This window comes from Phyllostomus discolor, chromosome 4 (assembly GCF_004126475.2).
Source record: "Phyllostomus discolor isolate MPI-MPIP mPhyDis1 chromosome 4, mPhyDis1.pri.v3, whole genome shotgun sequence".
NCBI classification, from domain to species: domain Eukaryota; kingdom Metazoa; phylum Chordata; class Mammalia; order Chiroptera; family Phyllostomidae; genus Phyllostomus; species Phyllostomus discolor.
The window spans coordinates 124347917-124368384 of record NC_040906.2 but is presented as its reverse complement, the minus strand read 5'-3'; the positions used below and the strand labels follow the sequence as shown (position 1 = coordinate 124368384).

The window sequence follows — 20468 nt, the reverse complement described above, 5'->3', positions numbered from 1 at the left end:
ACTTCATGATACACACGAGACCCACTGGAAATTCATTTTCCAAACATTCCTTAACTCCTTGGCAGAGTTTTGTGGAACAGGATTTACCAATCAAACTTATACTGGTGAATCCCAGAATCTGCCCCTTTATGATCAGAGTACCGCTGACCTGACAGTAACGTCACCATTGGTCTAACCTGCCCTTAAGGAGCCCAGAAGACTGAAACTATCCTTCCTTCTGTAAAAACCTGCTGTTAGAATTTGGTCTGATTCTAGTCATTTATAGCTAAGGCTGAATTGAATCCTGTTTTCCTCCTCTTCCTAGAGGGAAACCATTTAAGTTTCTCTGAAACTTAAGCTAGTGAGTGGGTGGGCGAAGGTTCAGAGTCAGAGAGGACTTCCCAGTGCCTCTGAAAATATATCAGGTAGGTATGGAGACACTGCTATAGAATAGGACTGAGAGTGACTCAGTCCCCAAGAATAAAATGATTTCAGGGGCTTCCAAAGAATAAAATGACCTAAGGGTTCCTGCCATAGGATGGAAGAATTATTATAATGGGCCTTTTTATTTCTCCACAAGGCTGTGTAATTAATAGAGTCTTACGATATTGCCTTAGTTTCTCTTTGTTTCAGGTAAACAAGATTGCTAGGATGATGTGGTCCCTATTTTATTAGGCTGCACATATGAACTTGCCAGAGAAAAATACTCAAGTGTGATATGGTTCGACCAATTTGAAATAAGGAAATAGAGATAAATGGCTTATCAACAAAACTGAATAATAATGCTTGTGTTAGTAGTTCAATTAAAGTGAATCCTTGTAGAAAAGTGGGTTGGAAAAACAAAGAATAACTTCCAGCAGGCTGGAAAATATGACTTCCTACCTATGTTATACTGAGTGATCTCTGCGTTAAGTCATAATTAGAAAGATGAAATTAAACATTTGTATTTGAAAGTGACTTTTCTGCCTCTTGGGCTGCCTAGCTATTCTTGATTTGCTTAATTTCTTACTTTACATACTTTCTCTGGATGAGCTCATCCTTTGGCTGCCAGTTTAATCCATGTCCACCCTACCTTCCGAATCATCACTGGCTTATACAACTGTCCAGAAGATACAACGGATCAGAGATGGCTCCTGGGAATGAAAGACAAATGTACTCATTATTTCCCCCAAATCTTGTCTTGTACACCTCCGCCAGGCTTTATGGAGCTAGAAACCAAGGCAGCATGCATTCATTATTTCAGTAAATATTCTCTGAATATCTACTCTGTGTTAAGCATTATTCTAGGAGTAGGATATACAAAAAGCATGTTGTTAAAAAAAGTGAAAATTCCTAAACTCATGGAATTTGCATTTCCCACAGACTACAAAATAAAAATTTTAGTATATTAGATGACAATAAGTTATGAAAAATAGAGGGTGGAAAAGCAAACGTGTGTATGTTGGAGGGGCTTTAATTCAGACATTGAATAGGTCTGAGTCTCTCTCTATTCTCCCTCAATCAGTCTGCAATTGACCTCCCCTCAAGAGCCTCTTGGGTGAAAAGTAATCCAAAAACTACAGTAATCATGATCAAGTTTTAAAAATTTTGTGAAAAGAAAGGCAGACTGCCACGTGCAGCGCCTCATTTGGATGTGTCTGGAGTCTTGGAAGCTTGACTACCCTACGTTCTCCTACAAATGGACCTTGAGAGCTTGTTTGGAGGTTCTAGCAGGGGAGCGCAGCTACTCGTATACCCTTGACCGAAGACCGGTCCTCTCCTCTAGTTGGGAAGGTCGTCCTCTTCGACCGAGCGCGCAGCTTCGGGAGGGACGCACATGGATCGGTGAGGGAGGAAGGGGACACCCGCCTAGCCAGCCAGATCAGCCGAATCAACCCTGGCGATCAATGGGGTGACAGATGTCGCAGCCAGATCGCCCTCACATCCGAAGAATTGCTTCTGAGCGCGAGTTATATAAGGCCGAAGTATATTGTTGTCTTTACACATAGGTCGAGGTTTTTTTAAAAAACTGTGCCAGATCTCTAGTAAGAGTTTTTTAGTTAAAGTCTAAATCTAAGTAAGACCTCGAAGGTCATAAAATTTCTCAAAAAGTCTAACATTAACGTTAAAACTGGCTTAAATTTCGGCTTTTTAAATATTATCCACAATGCCTTGCACATGGGTGGGGCATGCTAAATATTGCTGTCTCAATTGGTGAAATCTCCTCGGAGCCTCGCCCACAACTAGCTCCTCCTAGCCGCCCGCTGGTGCCGCTTGACTGCAGGCTCCTCGTAGTGCCCTTTGTGGGATTCCGGGTGCTGTTACAGGATTCCAGGTCTGTGTCCCTCCTGACGCCCCCACCCGCCTTTTCCCTTCTTTTTGTTTCTCTCCCTCTCTGTTCTCCCGGCTCCGACCCTCTTACCCCACCCTCCATCCCTCACCCCCACCCTCCTTCAGTCTTTTTCCTGTCTCCCTTCCTCTTATTCTTTGCGCCCCCCACCTCCGTCTGGACAGACGTGGGCCCCTCGACTGCAAGCTGGGGTCATTCTTGGCTCAGTGCGCATGTTTTTATTGCCCCGCTTTGCGAAGTATGAATCCGTTGGTGGAAGAGGCCGGGCTCGGATCCTCGCCGGGCAGGGCAGGCAGATGGATGGAACGAGTACCCGAGTCTAGTCTTGGGTGGCCGAGTCTGTGGCCTGAGTACATTCGTAGGGCGCGGGGCTCGCCTCCCAACGAGGGCGGGGAACATGCGGTACCCCGGGGCCGCTACCGCAGGCGTGACGATGGATGCACATTTTGGAGGCAGTGCTAACACTCGGCCTGTCCACTTACCGACTTGTGTGATAATCAAATAGGATGATGCGTGTGAAAGCATGCCCACTTGCAGACCTGCGGGTGAGTGGAGACTTCTCCGCGACCCTCCGTGTCTGGCCTCTACAGGCCGAATTTGGGAAATCTAAGATTTTTCAAGGTCAAAGTATGTAATGATTTGATTCTGCGAAATACCATGCTAGCACAAATGTCTTTACAACAAATGGCCCCAGCTTCCCAAGATCTGGAATATGAACTCATAAATAGAATCAATATGAAAGCCGAGGTGGTTTAAAAACAAAGTTTTAAAAAGGTGGTATGTTTTTGAGTGAGAGAAAGCCCAGTAAGAACAAAACATTTTCCTGTGCCCTGATCGTGAATATTCGTTTAGCCCCTGAGCACTGGGTTGAGGACACGAAAGTAGGAGGAGCTGCTGCGTGTGTTTTTCAGAAAGCCTGAAAGACCATCATGGCAGAGAAGAAGCCCAAGCTCCACTATCCGAACGGGAGAGGCCGGATGGAAACCGTAAGATGGGTTTTAGCTGCCGCTGGAGTCGAGGTACCTTATATGCTGTTTCTTCACAGATTTGTCGTACAACTGTGGGACTTTCGAGGAAAACCTAAATGGAGGAGCCCAGAGCTAGTCCTCTCCCCCTAATATTACAGACATGCTCCATTTAGTCAGGATTCTTTCCTAACATTGTTTTCATTCGTTTTTCTTTTCCAATAAATGGTATGTAGTGCATGGAATTCTATTTTGCTTTTGACTTTCACATGATCATTGGTTTCTGATCTACCACCAATAAATATTTATTAATAAGGAGAAAAGAAATGAGCCTGAAATTTGCCTTTTACTCCCAGACTGTTCTGAATTATACAATGTGTATTTCTTGTCTGCATGTGTGTATGTGTTGGCCCACGGGCATTTCGTTCTCTTCTTTTAGCTTCTTACTTACAGAAATTTTCCAGTAGGAACAAAGGTAGAGAGGACATTGCCATTAATTCTGTATGCCTTGCACTCAGCTTCAAGAATTGTTAATTTTAATGGTGAATATCAGCGGAAAAGGGGGGTGGGGAAAGGTAGAAGACAGTAAAAGGGGGATAAATGGTGGAGGCATGCCTGACTTTGGGTGGTGAACACAATACACAGATAGTACATTATAGAATTGTACACCGGAAACCTATGTAATTTTATTAACCAATGTCACCCCATTAAGTTTAATAAATTAAAAAAAAGAATCATTAACTTTATGCTAATCTTATTTCATCTAACTCCTCCCTTCCACTTACGTGGGAGTATTTTAATGCAAAATCCAACATTGTAGCGGTTTGTCAGTTCTTATGTCTAAAAGGTGAGAATTTTAAAACATTGCCACAATACTATTATTACCCCCTACAAAGTTAACAGTTCCTTGTTTATCATCTAATACTCAGCCCGATTGTCGTAAACTGGTCTTTTTACAGTCAGTTATTCCAGTCTGGATCTGAGTCGGGCCTGCACATTGCATCTGGTTGTATCTCCTTCGGAATTTTAAAAATCGGTAACAGCTACTTCTGCATTAAAAAAATAAACTCTATATGTGGGAATAATTTTAGATTTATACAATACTTGTAAAGACAGTGCAGAGGGTTCGAATATCACCACCACTGAGCCCCACCTAATGATCGCATCTTGCATAACTGTGCCACGACTAAGGAATGAACCTTGGTGTGTGACTAAACTGCAGACTATTCAAATTTAATTAACTTTTCCACAAATGTCCTTTTACTGTTCCAGGATCCAACATTATAGTCATATGTTTTCTTAGTTTCAATCCATGACAGTTTTTCAGTCTTTCCTTTAATGGACAACCTTGACAGTTTTGAAACCAATTGGTCACCTTTTTTTTACTGGAGGATTGGTAGAATCTTCCAGTTTGGGTTTGTCTGATGTTTTTCTCAGATTAGACTGAAGTTTGGGGTTGGAGGGGAAAATAACACTGAGGTGCTACACGAAATGTGTCCTTTCCATGGTATCACATTAGGGGTTACATAATATTAACATGGATTATCACTGGTGCTGTTCATCTTGGTCACTCGGTTAAGGTGGTGTCTGCCACGTGTCTTGTAAGGTGGCCATTTCCCCCTCTTCTTTAGATGTGAATCCTGTTTAGCCCAGACTCAAAAGGATGGGAATTAAGCTCCACCTCCTGAGGTTGGGGGTGGTGAATCTGCATTTAGAATTCTTAGGTGAGGGAAATGTCTTTTTCCTCTCTCTTTATTTATGTATTCGTTCAATCATTTATATTAGTACTGACTTGTGTGTATTTATTTTTTACTTTGGGTTACAATGCAGTAATATTCTACTTTGTTTCTCAAATTATTCCAGCCTTGGCCATTGGAGCTCCTTTAGGTTCCCGCTTTGTGTCCTTTCCACATTGCCCATCCCCCTTTCTTCTTCTTTCTCCCCCTTCATCAGTTTCTTACTTTCTAACATAACAAGGTGCCCCAGACTGTGCTTATATTTTCCTTGACCTGGCCCTAGAATCAGGAAATCTCCAAGAAGCCCCGGTTCCTTTTATTAGACAATAATATTAACAGCCCAGATCTGGGTGTTAGCTGTCTTCATTTGTTTTAGTGTGGAAGAAACTGCCCTGGAGAGTCTCCCCCACTCTGCGTTTGGCTGATTTACTCACATTTTAACCTGCTCTTTTCTTATCTATATTTCCCGCAAGTGGCTGGTTGGATCCTGAGTTTGATCAAATCCAGGCTCCCTTATCTTCTTTCCTGTTTACATTTTTTTTTCTTGCCAGATTCTAACGGAGGGAACTGAGAACATGTTTTTATCATACGCCATCAGGGCTGCACGACGCCTGACTGTCTCCCTTTCAGCCGTGCAGAGCCTGACGGTGTGTTCGGAGATGTCAGCCTGGCCCACACATTGTTAAGGTTCCCCGATTACCCTTTCAAATAGTGGTTCTAGCAGCTGTTGGTCATCAGCATTGCTAGGGATTTCAAAATGGTGATTTTTCTATTTCTTTCATTTCACCTGAATTTATTAACTGTGATTCTCTTATGAAGAGTGTTTTTTTCACTTGTTAACTATTTAATTACCTTGAAGTACAGCTTATGTAGGAAAGGCAAGATAAATACTTGATTCGGTTTCTTTATCAGTTTCCAGAATAATGAGTTCTGAAACCCTGGCAGCCTCCAAAGATGACAAATGAAGGTTGTTCAGTTTGGGGTTTTGTGTCTTATTCGTTTGGCTGGGTTTTGGTTTCTTTGCATACCATTATAACTCCCCACACGGTGTTCTACAATTTTTTTTTAATTGGTTGATATCCTTTTTATATACAAATGCTGACTTTTGGCCTCTCCTGAGAAATTGGAAGATTTAGTGATACTGGGCCCTGGTTTCCAGAGTCTGAGGAAGGACCGCCACTACATGCACAGCCAGGCCTTTCTCGATGGGCACCGTCCCCTCGTCCCCTGCTGTCTCAAGACATATTTTCTGATTGTGTTACAAGGGAAAATGAAAAAATTCTCAGCCCCATGATCTCAACCTGGCCTGCGTATTTATGTTATCTGTCTAACCTTGCATACTCCTGAATTTACAATTCTGTTTTATTTAGTAGGTTTTGCAATAGATGTCTTATATCTCTGTACGTAATATAATCCTTCCTCACATTCTCTCTCTTCCCAGTCTTCTTCATTCTACCCTGCCCCTCCTATTCTCCTACAGTCAAGATTCTTGGTTTCGTTAATGGACTCTAGACCCTAAATAAGTTAAACAAACAAACAAACAAAAGAACATGGGTCACATGACCTGCTTATCCTGGACCAAATCACAGCAGGCAGGTGGGTGGGGCAGAATAATTAGCCCAGCCTGGGTCTTGGGCTCACCCCTCTGAGCAGGGGAGAGGGAGCTTGATTGGCCTCCCTCACTGAGGCTGAACACTGGTTTACAGGAACAATTCCCAAAAAGTGATACAGGACGTGGGCTCGGGTTCCTCCCCATGTCTTCTCCAAAGGACATTTTTAGCTGAGTTTGTACTCCTATAGATCTGAAACAATCGGGGACAGGCTGGCAGCCACTGGATGAGGTCGTGATTCCTGGTGTCACAGTATTAGGTTGAGCCTGCGGGGAAAGCACACACAGCTGAGTAACTAGGTAACAACCTGCGTAAAGGGCTGCGGGTCCAGATTCAGGGAATCAGCATCCTCCATCCCTGACACTGGTTTGAGTCCTTAGACATAGCTCTCTGCTGGATGTTGCCTCTCCAACATCAAGCACAGAGCTCCATCTGCCTGAAGACCCCCAAGCCAGAAATCCAGTCGGATCCCCTTGTTAAGAGGGAAATCAATGGCACGTAAAAGAGAAGATTTACGGGCCTCAAGCTTCTACCTAATTCGGGGCTTCCAGGTAATTCACTTAAAAAACTGCAAGAGCATTGAAAAAGTGAGTGCAGTGGTGTGGAAGAGGGAAGTTCTCCGAAGTCAGAGAGCAAAGGCCACTGGTGGTGGGGACTGAAACCTAGTCTCAGGCAGTAATTGCACTAGAGCTGCCTCCAAGTTCTGCCTCATTTTTTTAAACCTACAGAAATATTGTAATAGTACAATGGGTACCTTTCAACTAAATTTGTTAATAATTTGCTACATTTGCTTTCTCCCTTTCTCTCTGTTTTTATTTCCTTCAGTCCTTTGAAAGCAAGTTGCAGACATCAGCAGATACCTTCCTCCTAAGAATAAATTGTCCTAATAACCACAATGTCATTGTCACAACTAAGAAAATTAATGCTAAGTTTACCATACCTAATATATAATCCCTATGTCCCCAGATGTCTACATAACTTACATGTTTGTGTAGCAGTTACAGCTGCCTCCCGAACCACCACCCTGATGCAGGATCTAACCAAGATTCAGGCATTTGGTTGTTGGTCTCTTTTCATCTCCAACAGTACCTTCTCCCCCCACCGCTATGCCCTTGACTCTGAAAGGGTCCAGGCCATTTTGTTGCAGAATTCCCACATCTGGGTGTGCCTGATTTTTACCTCATGGGTGGATGCAGGTTGAATGTTTTTGGCAAGGTTTGTACACTGCTACTGTGTCCCTCTCATTCTGTCATAGCAACAAGCATATGACATTCACAGTGTTCCCAGTGGGCAGCTAAATTTGACCACTTGGTTGGACAGATGGTGAGACCTCCAGGTCTCTCCATGGTAACGATACTTTTTTCCTTTGTTGTAATTAAGTGACTTGTGGGTAACACTTTGGGATTGTGTGACTAGTCTATGTCCCATGACCCAATGATTTCAGCATCCTTTATCATCCTTATTAGAATCAATTATTCCATGGTAGGTTGCAAATTGGTGCTTTTCTAATTTTATTTTTAATTAGCAGTAATTCTACATTACCTAGCACTAATTCTGCTGTCAAAAAAGAAAAAAAAGAGCTTTCTCCTCTCCCTCCCCTTTTTCAATATCATCATTTCCGGACACAATGATGTTTTTGTTTTTGTTGTTATTGGTATGTCTTATAATCCACAATTGACATCACTCTTCCTGATGCTTGAACCATCCCAGATTTGGCTAGGGAGTATCCTCAGGCAGGGTGCTAAGTTTGCCTTCGACATGTCTCATTAGTCTGTGAGCGTCCCTGCTTCCTGACATGACAGAATCAGCTCTTTCCCCAGCAACCCTGGCTGCTGTCAGCGGGCAGTGATCTTTAGAAACCAGGATGAGGGTGCTAAGTGTGCTCTTCTCTTGAATTTGGTGGCAATCTAATCTGGAATTTGTGGTGCTGAACCTGTAATAACATGTACCTTTTCTTGGGGGGGGTCTTTTTTAAACTTTAGTTTGATGAAGAATTTTTAGAAACAAAAGAGCAGTTGCAGAAGCTGCAGGATGGTGAGTATGGACATGAGACGACTCTCAGTAATTTGGGTACTTTTTTCTAAAAAACTGATATTTCTGTGGAATGGCAAAGGTGCTGCTGACATTAAACATTCAGAACAGTGTCCTCAAACCAGACCAGCAAGAGGGAATAACAGCTGAAATTGCCAGGAAATCGCTTCTTATTCGGTACTTCTATAAGACTTCGCTAAAGGGAGAGAGCTCTTCCTTCTTCCATGCACACACACAGCCCTTCTCCATCCCTTTCTCCCCCCCACCTTCCTCATCTAACCTCCTTCTCCCCCTTCCTTCCTCTCCCTCATCCCTTCCCTCCTCATTTTCCTTGCCTCACCTCTTTCACCTCCTCCAAATTATCTAAGGCATTGGGCTTATTAAAGTATGCAGATAAAAATCCCCATTTGCACTGGGCTGCATTTCTGAAGTAACTACTGAGCAAATGAATCAAGAAAAGGCCCCCTTTAAGTCCTAGTCAACCTTACCCTTTCCACAACCAGGCCCCATACAGGGATGTCCAGCCCACAGCCCAGGATGGCTATGAATGCGGCCCAACACAAAATCATAAATTTACTTAAAACGTTTCTTTTGCTCATCAGTTTTCATTAGTGTTTGTGTATTTAATATGTGGCCTAAGACAACTCTTCTTCTTCCAGTGTGGCCCAGAGACGCCAAAAGGTTGGACATCCCTGCTAGGAAATATCTAGAGGCCTGGAAGCAGCCTCCCTCCCAACCCCCAGCAGGGCCCCTAAGCCCGGGTCGAGACTCCCTGGAGAGGGACCAGCTGTACAGGGCTGTAACGCCACCTGTCGTGCATGACACTGCCCAACATCATGAGGCATTTGCTGAGAACTCATCTCCCCTCGACCCTCACATTCCCTCCAGCCTTGAGCCCCTCCCAGGCCAAGCTGCACCCTATACTTGCATCTCTCCCAGGGGTTTGAAAGTGTTTGATACAGGTTTGTTGAAGAAAGTAACGGGTTACTTTTTGATCAGTCAGTGACAGCAAACGTAGTAGTAAGTGCTTTATGGCTGTGAAAGAGAAAAACCAATGAGTGCACAGAGTGTCCATGAGTAGCAGTTGGTGGTTTAGGCTTCATTATCCCATTGCCTAAGGCATGCAGTGTGTGGAAGGAACATTCTACAGCTATGTAAAGGTTCTAGTCTGCACTGTCCAACATAGTAACCACTAGCCATCTGTGCCTACTGAGCACTTGAAATGCATCTAGTATAACTAAGGATGCATTCTAAATTTTTCAGATTTTAATTAATTTAAATTTAGGCCTAATTAGGCACGAGCAGTTACTAGCTATTTTCTCGGCCAGCACAGCTCCAAAGGAATGTCTTTGTTCCGTTTCTGCACCCTTATCACTGTGGGTTGGTACTTTTCCAAGGGTGAAAATGAAAGGGGAAACTTAAGCACAAAACGAGTTTTCATGCTCCTTTCATGCCTAAATCTGCTCCCCTGAATGCAGTTGAGGCTATCTCTCTGTCATCAGGGAGTCTTACACTGTTTCCTATGGCTATGGCCCCATTATCCCTTTTCATTCCTTAGAGCACTTTTTTAGGGGTTGGGGGACATTGGAGAGATCACCTCTGACTCTGGGCTTCCATTCTCAGGTAACCACCTGCTGTTCCAGCAAGTGCCAATGGTGGAAATTGACGGGATGAAACTGGTGCAGACCCGAAGCATTCTCCACTACATAGCGGACAAGCACAACCTCTTCGGCAAGGACCTCAAGGAGAGAACCCTGTACTGTGGCCCCTCCTGAGTGTTGTCACTTGTCAGCTTACTGATGCCTTAGCCGATCTGCAGTTCTCTGCAGCACACATTCCGTTTATGTCTTGTATCATTAGTGTGAACAGGGAATGAAAACCCAGGAAGATCGTGAAGACTGATTGCCAAGTCAGTATAGAGTATCTGAGTAAAATGATAGAAAAGAATTGAATTCAGATACTGGATCGTGTATCTGGAGTGTGACAGTTTCAGTTTTCAACATCTTTAAATGTTTTGATAATACTTTTTACCTTTCACGCAGATTTATTACCACTCCATATTAGGAATAAGACGCTGCTGTGACATTCATGGCCTAGGATACTGTTCCTTGAATTATCATTTGAATTCAAAGCCTGGTCCTTGTACCTCCTAAATGCATGACCCTCAGCAGTGTGTTAAGCTCTGGAGTCCTGAGGCGTTTCCTGTGTAATGGGGATTATAATAGCACATTCCTCAGAATGTCATAGGATTCTGTGAAATACCGGATACAGAGTGTTTACCACCATGCCTGATACATACCAAGCATTCCATAGGTGATAGCCACTCTTTCTATAAATGGGGAGTCCCTCCCACACTGCACTCGGGTACTGGGTGAGAGTGGAAGAGCGGGGGCTGGGAGAGGGGCCTTAGGACTGTTGTGCTTTCCAATTTGTGCCAGATGTTTCTGAAGGAATTTTCTAAATGACAACTACAGAATTGTCTTGGTATCTTCCCTCTTAAGAGACAGGTGTAGATGAATGCTTCTATTTAAGTTGTCAGACCCCTAAAAGAAAAAGCACTCTGAATTGCTTTTTCAGTTGTGGAAGCAGATGAGTTCTAGGAAGGGGAAACTAAAAAAAGTGCTTTTTGGTTTTCAGGATTGACATGTATGTGGAAGGGACGCTGGACCTGCTGGAACTGATTATCATGCACCCTTTCCTAAAACCAGATGATCAACAAAAGGAAGTGGTTAGCATGGCCCAGAAGGCCATCCTTCGGTACTTTCCCGTGTTTGAAAAGGTAGGAGGCAGAGAAGCCTATGAACAGGCAGACCCAGACCACAAGGAGCTGCTGCCAATGCCCCTTTTCGCTCATGACAGTGTTGGGCTAACCCGTGGGACTCCTGAGAGCTGACAGAAGCCATCAGCACAAGGCCAAGGTGTCTTGGAGCCTCTCAGACTCCACTAGGACCACATTATTCAGAAGTCTGGAAAAATATGGCTCGCCAGATGTGTGCATTATCATTGCTTACGTTCACCAGGTGCCCACCTTGTGCAAGGTACAGAAAAGCAGAAACTTCCCAGTTCATTCATTCTTTCGTCCCACAAACATTTGTGGAACAGTGTTGTGTATCAGACATTCTACTTAACAGTTTGATATGAAGAGAAGAAGCATTGCTCTTTATTTCTCTACCCTTTGCGCTTTTTTCTCTGTGGTGTTATTTATCTTGCCTTATTACTCTGCTTTTCTAGACTTTTAACTCCTCTTTTACTCAACTGAGAGGAATTGTTTTAAATGTTTCAATTAAAAAAAAAAGAAGACAGTGGTAAAATATAGAATTGGCAGACTTCCTCTGGCCATCTTCATGCAATTAGATTTCAGAAGGGGTGGTATTTCTTGGGTTTTTCTGCCACTCGGTTTCATGTTCTCTTGCCCACAGGCACTTTGTGAATGTAAAATATGATAATGCAGACATGTGGTGTGACAAGGGAGAAACAGGTGCCTTGGGGGAAAGGCCACCACTGGTTCTTATATCTCAATGGCCCAGATGATATCAGGGCTCTTCCCAACACATGATCTAAAAATAGTTACTCCTCTGTTATACATAATGAAACAGAATCACAGAGAGGTTGAGTGATGTGCCCACGGAGGAGAGCTGGGAATGGAACTCAGCCCTCAGACCACAAATTCTGGATTCATTGTACTCCCCCACTCTGGCTCCAGTGGCTGGGACAGGGTCCCTGTTCATCATACACGCCACGTGCACGTGTGTACACATGCCTTCACACTCATGAGCATCTGAGAGTTCACTGCCAAGGCGATCTCCCTCCTTCTACCACGGTTCATATGACTCTGCACCTACATGGTGCTCTCAAAATGGGGATCATGCTTTTAATTCTCTCTGGCTTAGAAGATGTGAAAGGAAGCCTACTTTTTTATAGTCAGGTCGAGTTTGTGACTATGAGTGTTGATGTTTGCAGAAACAACTGGCAAACAAGATTTGGCTCCTTGGCAAGGACCTATCACTTACTCCTTACATCACTTCCTGAATTCATCAGGGCTAGTTCATTTCTGTAAATGTATCCTCAATATTTACAGAACAGATACATCCTTTGAAAGTACTGGATGCTAAATCCAGAATTGATGTCTCTCCTATTCACAGTGTTCTATTCTGATGTAAGCAGGTACTTAAGGGTGCTTACATATCTATACATTTTGTACACACACAGTCTGATATAGGGAGCTTCATCTTAATTGATGTTAATAAAGAGATGAAAAGATAAGGCCATAGGGCCACCTTCTTCGGGCACTGCTCTGATTCAATAGCTTCATCAGTGTCTCCAGAGTTCTATAACTGATGCAAATCACTCACCCCTGCAGGTCCTAAGGGAGCATGGACAGAGGTTCCTCGTTGGTAATCAGCTGAGCCTTGCGGACGTGGTTCTCCTCCAGACCATTCTGGCCCTGGAGGAGAAAATTCCCAATATCCTGTCTTCATTTCCTCACCTGCAGGTAAATAAAACCACATGTTAGAAGACTGGTCCAGAACTTCTCGGCCTTCCTTCAGTGCCTGTTGATGGGTTGGGATGCATGTTTATGTGCATGACTTTTTAAGATTCTAGTTGGTAAAATGAAATGAAAGTACAGACTTGACATTGTTTTCCTGCTCCCCAGATCCTTAGAGCTGAAAGATCATTTACATGTGAGAGAAGTTTCATGTTGCCTTTATTCCATAACTCCACTCGTTGAACAAACTTCATACACAGCTTAGCTGACAGGCGCTTGCCATAGATGGAATCACGTGGGTGTGATGCATCTGTTCCTGTTGAATGTGCTGACTGGGAGGACATGAGCATCAGCGTCAGAAATGGTCTCATCCTTGGGGCATGGCTCCCGTTCTCAGAAATAATGTGGTCTCAAATTGGAAATGCCCAAGCCTGAGCTCCAAGAGCTAGTAGGAGGCACTGTAAACGTCATCCCAAGGAATTCCCACCATTCCCCTTCCCAGAAATTCCGAGGAAAGACTTGGGCGTGGCTCAGCTTATTCCTCACTATTATTCTGGCAGGATTGATGACACAGTTTGGAAGCAGGAAAGGGCTTTCAACAACTAATCTCATCCAGTGCCTTCAACATACATACGAGGAAATAGAGGCTCAAGGCAAAGAAGCCAGCAGTCAGCTGGCCCAGCTAGCAGGTCCCTGAGTTTTGCCTAGAACCTTCGCCTTTTACTTGCAGGTCCAATGGGCTTCCCTCTGTACTGGGGGTTGGCCAACTATACCTCCCCCATCCCGGCCAGGCCGCGTCAGGCCTGCCACCCAGTTTTGTACAGCTCTTAAGCTAAGAATGGCTTTCACATTTTTAAACAGTTGGGGGGAAATGTCAAAACAAAATAATATTTTATGACACATGAGATTACATGAAGTTCCAATTCCAGTGTCCATAGATAAGTTTTATTGGCACGAAGCCGCACCTATTCATTTGTGCCTTGTCTATGGCCACTTCTGTGCGACCGAGGCACAGGCGAGGAGTTCCGATAGGGATGACGCATGGCCTGCAGAGCCTAAAATATTTACTAATCGGTCCTTTGTGGATAGGCCATCAACCCCCGATGTAGACCACATTGATCAACTTTTGACAAACTTATCAAAGACCCAGCGAGACTCACACTTAATCTCCAAAGAGTAACACATATACTTTTTTAAAACAATAATTTTTCCAAGTCCAGTAAACATCATTTTGATATACTAATGGGTGCAACACTGCTGCTTAAATGCATACACCCAGAAAATGAGAATAAAAATCTTCAACAAGGCAAATAGCCATTATAAAGAAGACAGACATGAACATGGTTTTACTTGACTTTAATGCCAGTAGGCTCTTGAAATGGCCCAAGGACCGACTGGTATTTTTTATCCATGGTGTTATCAACTTGTTTTTAAACTGCAGGCACATTTGTGTAAATATAGTTTTAATCTCTGACCAGATCAAACATCCATATTAAAGAACTTCAGAATCTAACACCAGTTCTGAGTTTATTTAGAGGGTCATTCCTACATTAATTAAAGGGTTAAAGATTGTAAAGAGTCACAGAAGTTTATTATACATGATAAGTATAAGCCCCATGTAAATTTTGAAATGATAAATCCTATGGAAAAACTTCTAAATATTGGTATAATATTCAAAACTAGATAATACAAATAGTTCACATAATAAAAAGAAAGTTGTCATATTTATATAGCATTAATTGACATGACTAGTAGAGTTTTTGTTAGTTTTAGTGACAAATGTGATATTTATGTGTTTGTGTACATGCTTAAGTCTGCTTTGTTTATAATCAACATTTAATAAATAGTAGCTTTTAAATAAATGATCTCTTTGAAAGGTTTTTATTAGAGTAATTACATATAATGCATATATACTTCATATAACTCAAAATTTTTACTGGATCAAATAGACTTTTTTCTCAGTTACTGAGAATTGGGAAGATTTAACTCTATGGAAAACAATATGATTTTTTTCTTCCATGGTATTTTACATAAATACTTGATATCTGAGCCCTAGGCTACAAAAAAAATGCAACTGACCATCTCCCACTCATAGCCAGAAAGAAGATTCATTTACTACTAGAAGTGAAAAAGACCAATAAAGCGGAATCTTAAAACCTAAATTGTACCATCTGATGATTTTTTAAAGCACTTATTTAAATGACTTGTGCATTTTCTGTGAACAGATCAGTATATTAAAGGTACTTCCTAAGTCTTTTTTCCCCTTTTTCCCTCTTTAAGCAAGAATCATAATCCTAAGTACCTTTTTTTTAAAGATTTATTTATTTATTTTTAGAGAGGGAAGGGAGGGAGATAGAGAGAGAAAAACATCAATGTGCAGTTGCTGGGGGTTATGGCCTGCAACCCAGGCATGTGCCCTGGCTGGGAATCTAAGTACCTTTTTAATTTTGCCATTTCTGAAAAAAGAAATTTACATCTTTCTGTGAACTATGAGGTTTGCACAAAGCCTGGTCTAGATTCCAGCCATCGTTGGCAGAGATTGTAAATAACCATACCCAGAGGTCAGATCCTAGACAGATGCTGGATTATGGTTCTGGTTGGATCCCTATACCAAATATTTATTGAACAAATTTTGATGGCTGGACCATTTGGAACACATGTACCTATGTGGTTAACCTTGAACTTGCGTGTTTTTCCTTTTCCAGGAGTACACAGTGAAAATGAGTAATATCCCTACTATTAGAAAATTCCTTGAACCTGGCAGCAAGAAGAAGCCTCCTCCCGATGAGATCTACGTGAGAACCGTCTACAACATCTTTATGCCGTAAAACAACGCAGGCGTCTGTGAGTGAGAACTCGCCCCTAGAGATTGCCGTGTCCACAGTAGTATCTTAATCGATGCCAGGCTGCCGTGATCCCAGCTCTGTCTTGGTGCTCTGTATAGTTGTTCCTAAGTTGGGTCTTTCGTGTCAAGGAGGTCTCTTCTAGAAATATTGGCATTTTTTTTTTGTCCAGTGAATAATGTTATGTACCTGTTTCTGAAAAGCTTTTTGGAGAGGCTGGCATTTAAGTTAGATGTGATCTGAGCCCACTTCCTCATGACCGGGGTGGGCAGGACCTCTCGTTCTCTCCTGAGCTGCTTTTCTCCTCTCCTTATCCCATTCTAAACCCCGTCTGTTCTCTTCCTCCTTTTTAGTGTCTAGTAACAACAGAATATTTAGTGAATATCTCCCTCTGAGCTATTATAAATCCATGATAGTAATGAATGCAGTCGATATAAGCCAAAATAAAGATTTACAAATCACTGCCCTGTTGCTAGAATTTTTAAATTAAATTGTTTGAAATCTATAATACAGTTACATGGTTCAAAAATCAAAAAAGTATGAAAGGCTGTACAGTCAGAAGTAGTCTTTTCAGCCCTGCCCCCCAGCTCCCTGCTTCTTCCCACAGGCAAACATAGTTATCATGTGTATATCCTTCCAGTTAATTTTGATATACACATAAGAAAATATAAATATATATTACTTCTATCACCCAAATGTTCATTGGCAGGCTTAAATTTTTTGCATTTCAGACTAAAAAGAATTTTTTGCATTATTCATACCGCCTTACACATGTGGCTCAAATACTAACTGAGCATGCTACATGCCAAGCAGGGTTCCAGGAGGCAGAACCCTAGAACCAGCCCCTGCTCTAGAAAAACTGACCACACAGAAGGGGAGAGAGATGCGTAAACAGCGGAAGTAATTTGGGAAAAGGGAGAAATGCTGCTTTTGGAGTACCTAATACTCAGAAATTGAAAAACTAAGGAAAGCCGAGTTTTTGATGAGAGCTCACAGAGGAGACACATTCATCCCTTACCGCAGGAGGGGGTTTTGCTCAGATTTAAAAAAAACAAGCAAATAGTACCGAGGAGATCATTAATGCCTGTCCCAATCATTGCATGGGCCTTAGTGTCTCATTAGAGGAAATCAGCTGCAGACATCCAGGTTGCTGTCTTCACGCTCTCACAGTGGGAGCATTCTGCCATCACACTGACATTTAGGACTGTTGGGAGAGCAGGGGCTTGGTGGCACTCGGAACAGTGGGCCAGGCCCTGGGAGCAGTGGTGGCCCAGGCTGCTGCTGCTGCTGCTGCTGCTGCTGCTGCTGCTGCTGAGGTAGAGGCCCAGGCTCCGGCTAGGATCCGGAGAGCAAGAGCCAAGAAAAAGAGCAACTGGGGGAGTGTGTAGTGAAAGACTCACCCTTCCCAAAGGCCAGACCAGAGACGACAGGTCTGAACTTTGCTTCTGGGGGGTGATGTCTAAGCTCTTGGAATGTCATGTCTGATAGCAGTGTCTTTGTTTGCCTGCGGCCCTTGACCCAGCCAGATAGCAACAATGTGACTAGAGCCGTACCAATAAGGCCACATACATAGGGTGGGGGCTTTGGGCCCTGCCGTGTCAGCTGAACTCCGGAAGGGCTGGAGATGGGTCAGCCATGTGGGCAGTCAGGTAGGCCCACGTGATGGAGCCTGCAGTAAAAACTCTGGACTCAAAGCTTGGGTGGGCTTCCCAGGTTTACAACAATCCATTGTCACACATGGTTGCCAGGAGGAGTTAACGCCGTCCATGATTCCCCAGAGAGGACGTCTGGAAGCTGCGTGTCAGGAGCGCTCCCGGACTCTGCCCCATGCATCTCTTCCCCCAGCTGACCCCAGTCTGTATCCTTTCCCTGTAATAAACCATGGTCGTGAGTATAACAGCTTTCAGTGAGTCCTGTGAGTTTTTCTAGGGTTGTCAAACCCGAGGGTGTTGTTTTGGGCACCCCCTTGAACTTGCAGTTGGTGTCAGAGTGAGGGGTGGTCTTTTGGCCTGCTCCTAAACTCTTCAGGGGTGAGAAACATTTTACACTCATTTGAAGGTTGACTGACACATGGGAACCAGACATGGACTTGATAACACCCAAGGGTCTGTACTATTGAGTTTCGGGGCAGCAGCCAATTTGGGCTATTTTACAGTGCCACTGTCTGACAGTATTAATTGAGGGGCTGCTATACAGATCTTAAGGCCATACTGTAAACATTGCTCTTTGGGTTTTAATTCTCTTGGACACCAGGGGGCACTTGATGCTGGCTCTTTGAGGAAACAACCGGGGAGGAAGTTTGGCTTGTGTGCTGAATTAGAGGACTAGAGAAAATAAACACAAAAGGCCCAGCTTTTCCCAACCAACGAAGACAGATTCCCATGTCTTTCTTGCTCATGGTTACATGACCTCTAATCGTGTACTTCAGTTCCCACACTGGAAACAAGTTCCCGTCCTGCCTCAGGTGGCATTCCTCCAGTTGGGCCCAGACTCCTGCCCACCCAGACTCAAACCTCTACCCGCTCTGCCATTTTCGTGTGCCACCAGACTCCTGTGCTGGATAGAGTAGGAGGTCAGGCTCTGGGCCTTTCATCCTCAGGAATGTCGGGGCTGGACCCAAACACATGAGACAGGGAGCACGAGCAGAGGGGTGAACCGAAACACAACGACTAGAATCTGTAGCAGGTGAACTAATAGGGGTCAAGGGCACAGTCGTGTTTAAATGTGGCCATTACAGACGCCCCGGTGTCTGGGACAAAAGGGGAAAAGCTGGATGGTGTGTGGCTCTGGTGTCTGATGGAGGGGGAGGTCAGCACTTAATGAGCCCTGACCCAGAGAGAGCCCCACAGAGAGGCTTTGGCAGACTGGGTGCGGCAGGGAACCCCTGACTCTCCTGCTGCCTGGCTGGGGTGGTCTGGAGAGGCCAGCCTCCCGGGGACCCAATGGGGCAGAAAGTGAGTTCCACTGGACGGGGTCTGCAACAAACAAAACCAGCCTGGGCTCTTGTATCTGCTGATGTTCCCTCTTCATCGAATGTGTCTTCTGTTCCCTTAAGCAAACCGTCTGCCCAGAAGATAGCATGGCGAGGTCCTGTTCTGTTGGCACCAATGTCCCCCTACGGGAGTCCCTCTGACCAGGGGACCGGTCGCACTTCCCCCACACCTGCACACCTTTCTCATCATCCCATTTTGTTTTCTTCAGAGCCCCTGACACCCTCTGGCAATTTTATCTGTTTAATGAAACTCTGTCTTTATTAAAGTGGGTTCCTTTTAGGAAACATAGTTGGGTCTTGTTTTAGTCCACTCATAGTCTGTCTTTCATTTGGTGTGTTTATGACCACATTTAAAATCATGGTTGATGTAGCTGAATTAATATCTACCATGTTTGTAACTGTTTCCTATTTGTTTCCCTTGTTCTTTGTTTCTTTTCCCTTTTGTCTTCCCCTCTTTTTCTGCATTCTTTTAATTGAATATATTATATGATTCCATTTTCTCTTAGCATGTCAATTGTAGCTCTTTTTTTTAAAGTTTTATTCGTTGCCCTAAATTTTGTACCCCATAACCTCAGAACCCATACCCCAAAAGTTGGCTGGTTTGACCCCAGTCAGGGCACATACCCAGATTATGGGTTCTGAGACAAGAGATAGAATAGGAAACCCCAAGACACTGCAGCTGTCACCAGTCAGCACCCTGATTTTTGGGAATCGCTTTGTGACACCTGATAATAAGCATTGTGGTTTCCTTTCTTGAGTGGGCAATGAAGGAGGACTGTGGGAAATTGCATGTGTAGAAGCTTAAATAAAAACCGTGTAAAGCCTGTAACCATTCCGTAGAAGAGAGCCCTTCCCTGGCCAGAAATGGCCCACTCCCATATTTGGGATGACGAAGCCAAGAGAACCAAGGCTGAAGCTACTGTCCCTTCGGTTCCTGGAAGAAATGGGGGTTTTGTGAGTTGGGGTGATTTTGACTTTGGAATGTGTAAAATATGTGTTTACTCTGGAATTAAATATTTTAGGGTAACTTTCATTATGACTGCATTTCTGCACATAATCCTTAATTGGCACCATGCAATTCTTGATACTTTCTGTGTGATTGCAGTCCCTATTCCTTTTTTCTTTTATCTTCTGATGATTAGGCCAAGGGCTGGGAGTAGGGGAGGGATTAGCTACAAGGAGAAAAGAAAGAATTAACTTGGAATTTTTGAGATGATCCCTAATATACTGTCTTTCTGTCAAGTGGTTATTCCCCTTGGTTTGCTATGTTAAAACTGTAAATACAACAGATCATGGCATTCCTCTTCCACTGGATTGGGTTTTTCCTGTCTCTTTGCCTGACCACTTCAGTTGCAGGAAGGTATGGGCCGTTTCAGGAGTTGGTCTCTCTGTAAGTGGATCCTGATTGTCAGGCTTGCCACTGATTTCCCTGGACATTTTGATGGTTGGTATTGGCTCTGGTGGGTGTTCCTGGTTCAGGCTTTCTCCTGTTTCCCA

At 43.6% G+C, this 20468-nt stretch overlaps 1 protein-coding gene across 5 annotated transcripts; it reads left to right on the top strand.

The window, feature by feature from the left end:
• The first annotated feature begins 2181 nt into the window (after positions 1-2181).
• Positions 2182-17881, top strand: LOC114494580 (glutathione S-transferase A4). Of its 5 annotated transcripts, none has more exons than XM_036024236.1 (8): positions 2182-2293; positions 3220-3327; positions 8602-8653; positions 10274-10406; positions 11288-11429; positions 13011-13142; positions 15842-15980; positions 17758-17881. In XM_036024236.1, the coding sequence occupies exons 2-7, from the start codon at positions 3238-3240 to the stop codon at positions 15962-15964; spliced, it is 672 nt and encodes a 223-aa protein (XP_035880129.1). In that variant the 5' UTR covers positions 2182-2293; positions 3220-3237; the 3' UTR covers positions 15965-15980; positions 17758-17881. The 5 variants fall into 5 exon arrangements, with proteins under 5 accessions (XP_035880129.1, XP_028365612.1, XP_028365613.1 ...); XM_028509811.2 differs by having other exon boundaries at positions 17728-17881; XM_028509812.2 differs by having other exon boundaries at positions 17693-17881.
• Positions 17882-20468: the final 2587 nt, after the last annotated feature.

Coding starts and splice junctions, on each gene's coding strand:
- LOC114494580 (XM_036024236.1), top strand. CDS start 3,238: ATGGCAGAGAAGAAGCCCAAGCTCCACTATCCGAACGGGAGAGGCCGG. Junction 8,654..10,273: donor GTTGCAGAAGCTGCAGGATG/GTGAGTATGGAC, acceptor TTCCATTCTCAG/GTAACCACCTGCTGTTCCAG. Junction 10,407..11,287: donor GACCTCAAGGAGAGAACCCT/GTACTGTGGCCC, acceptor TTTGGTTTTCAG/GATTGACATGTATGTGGAAG.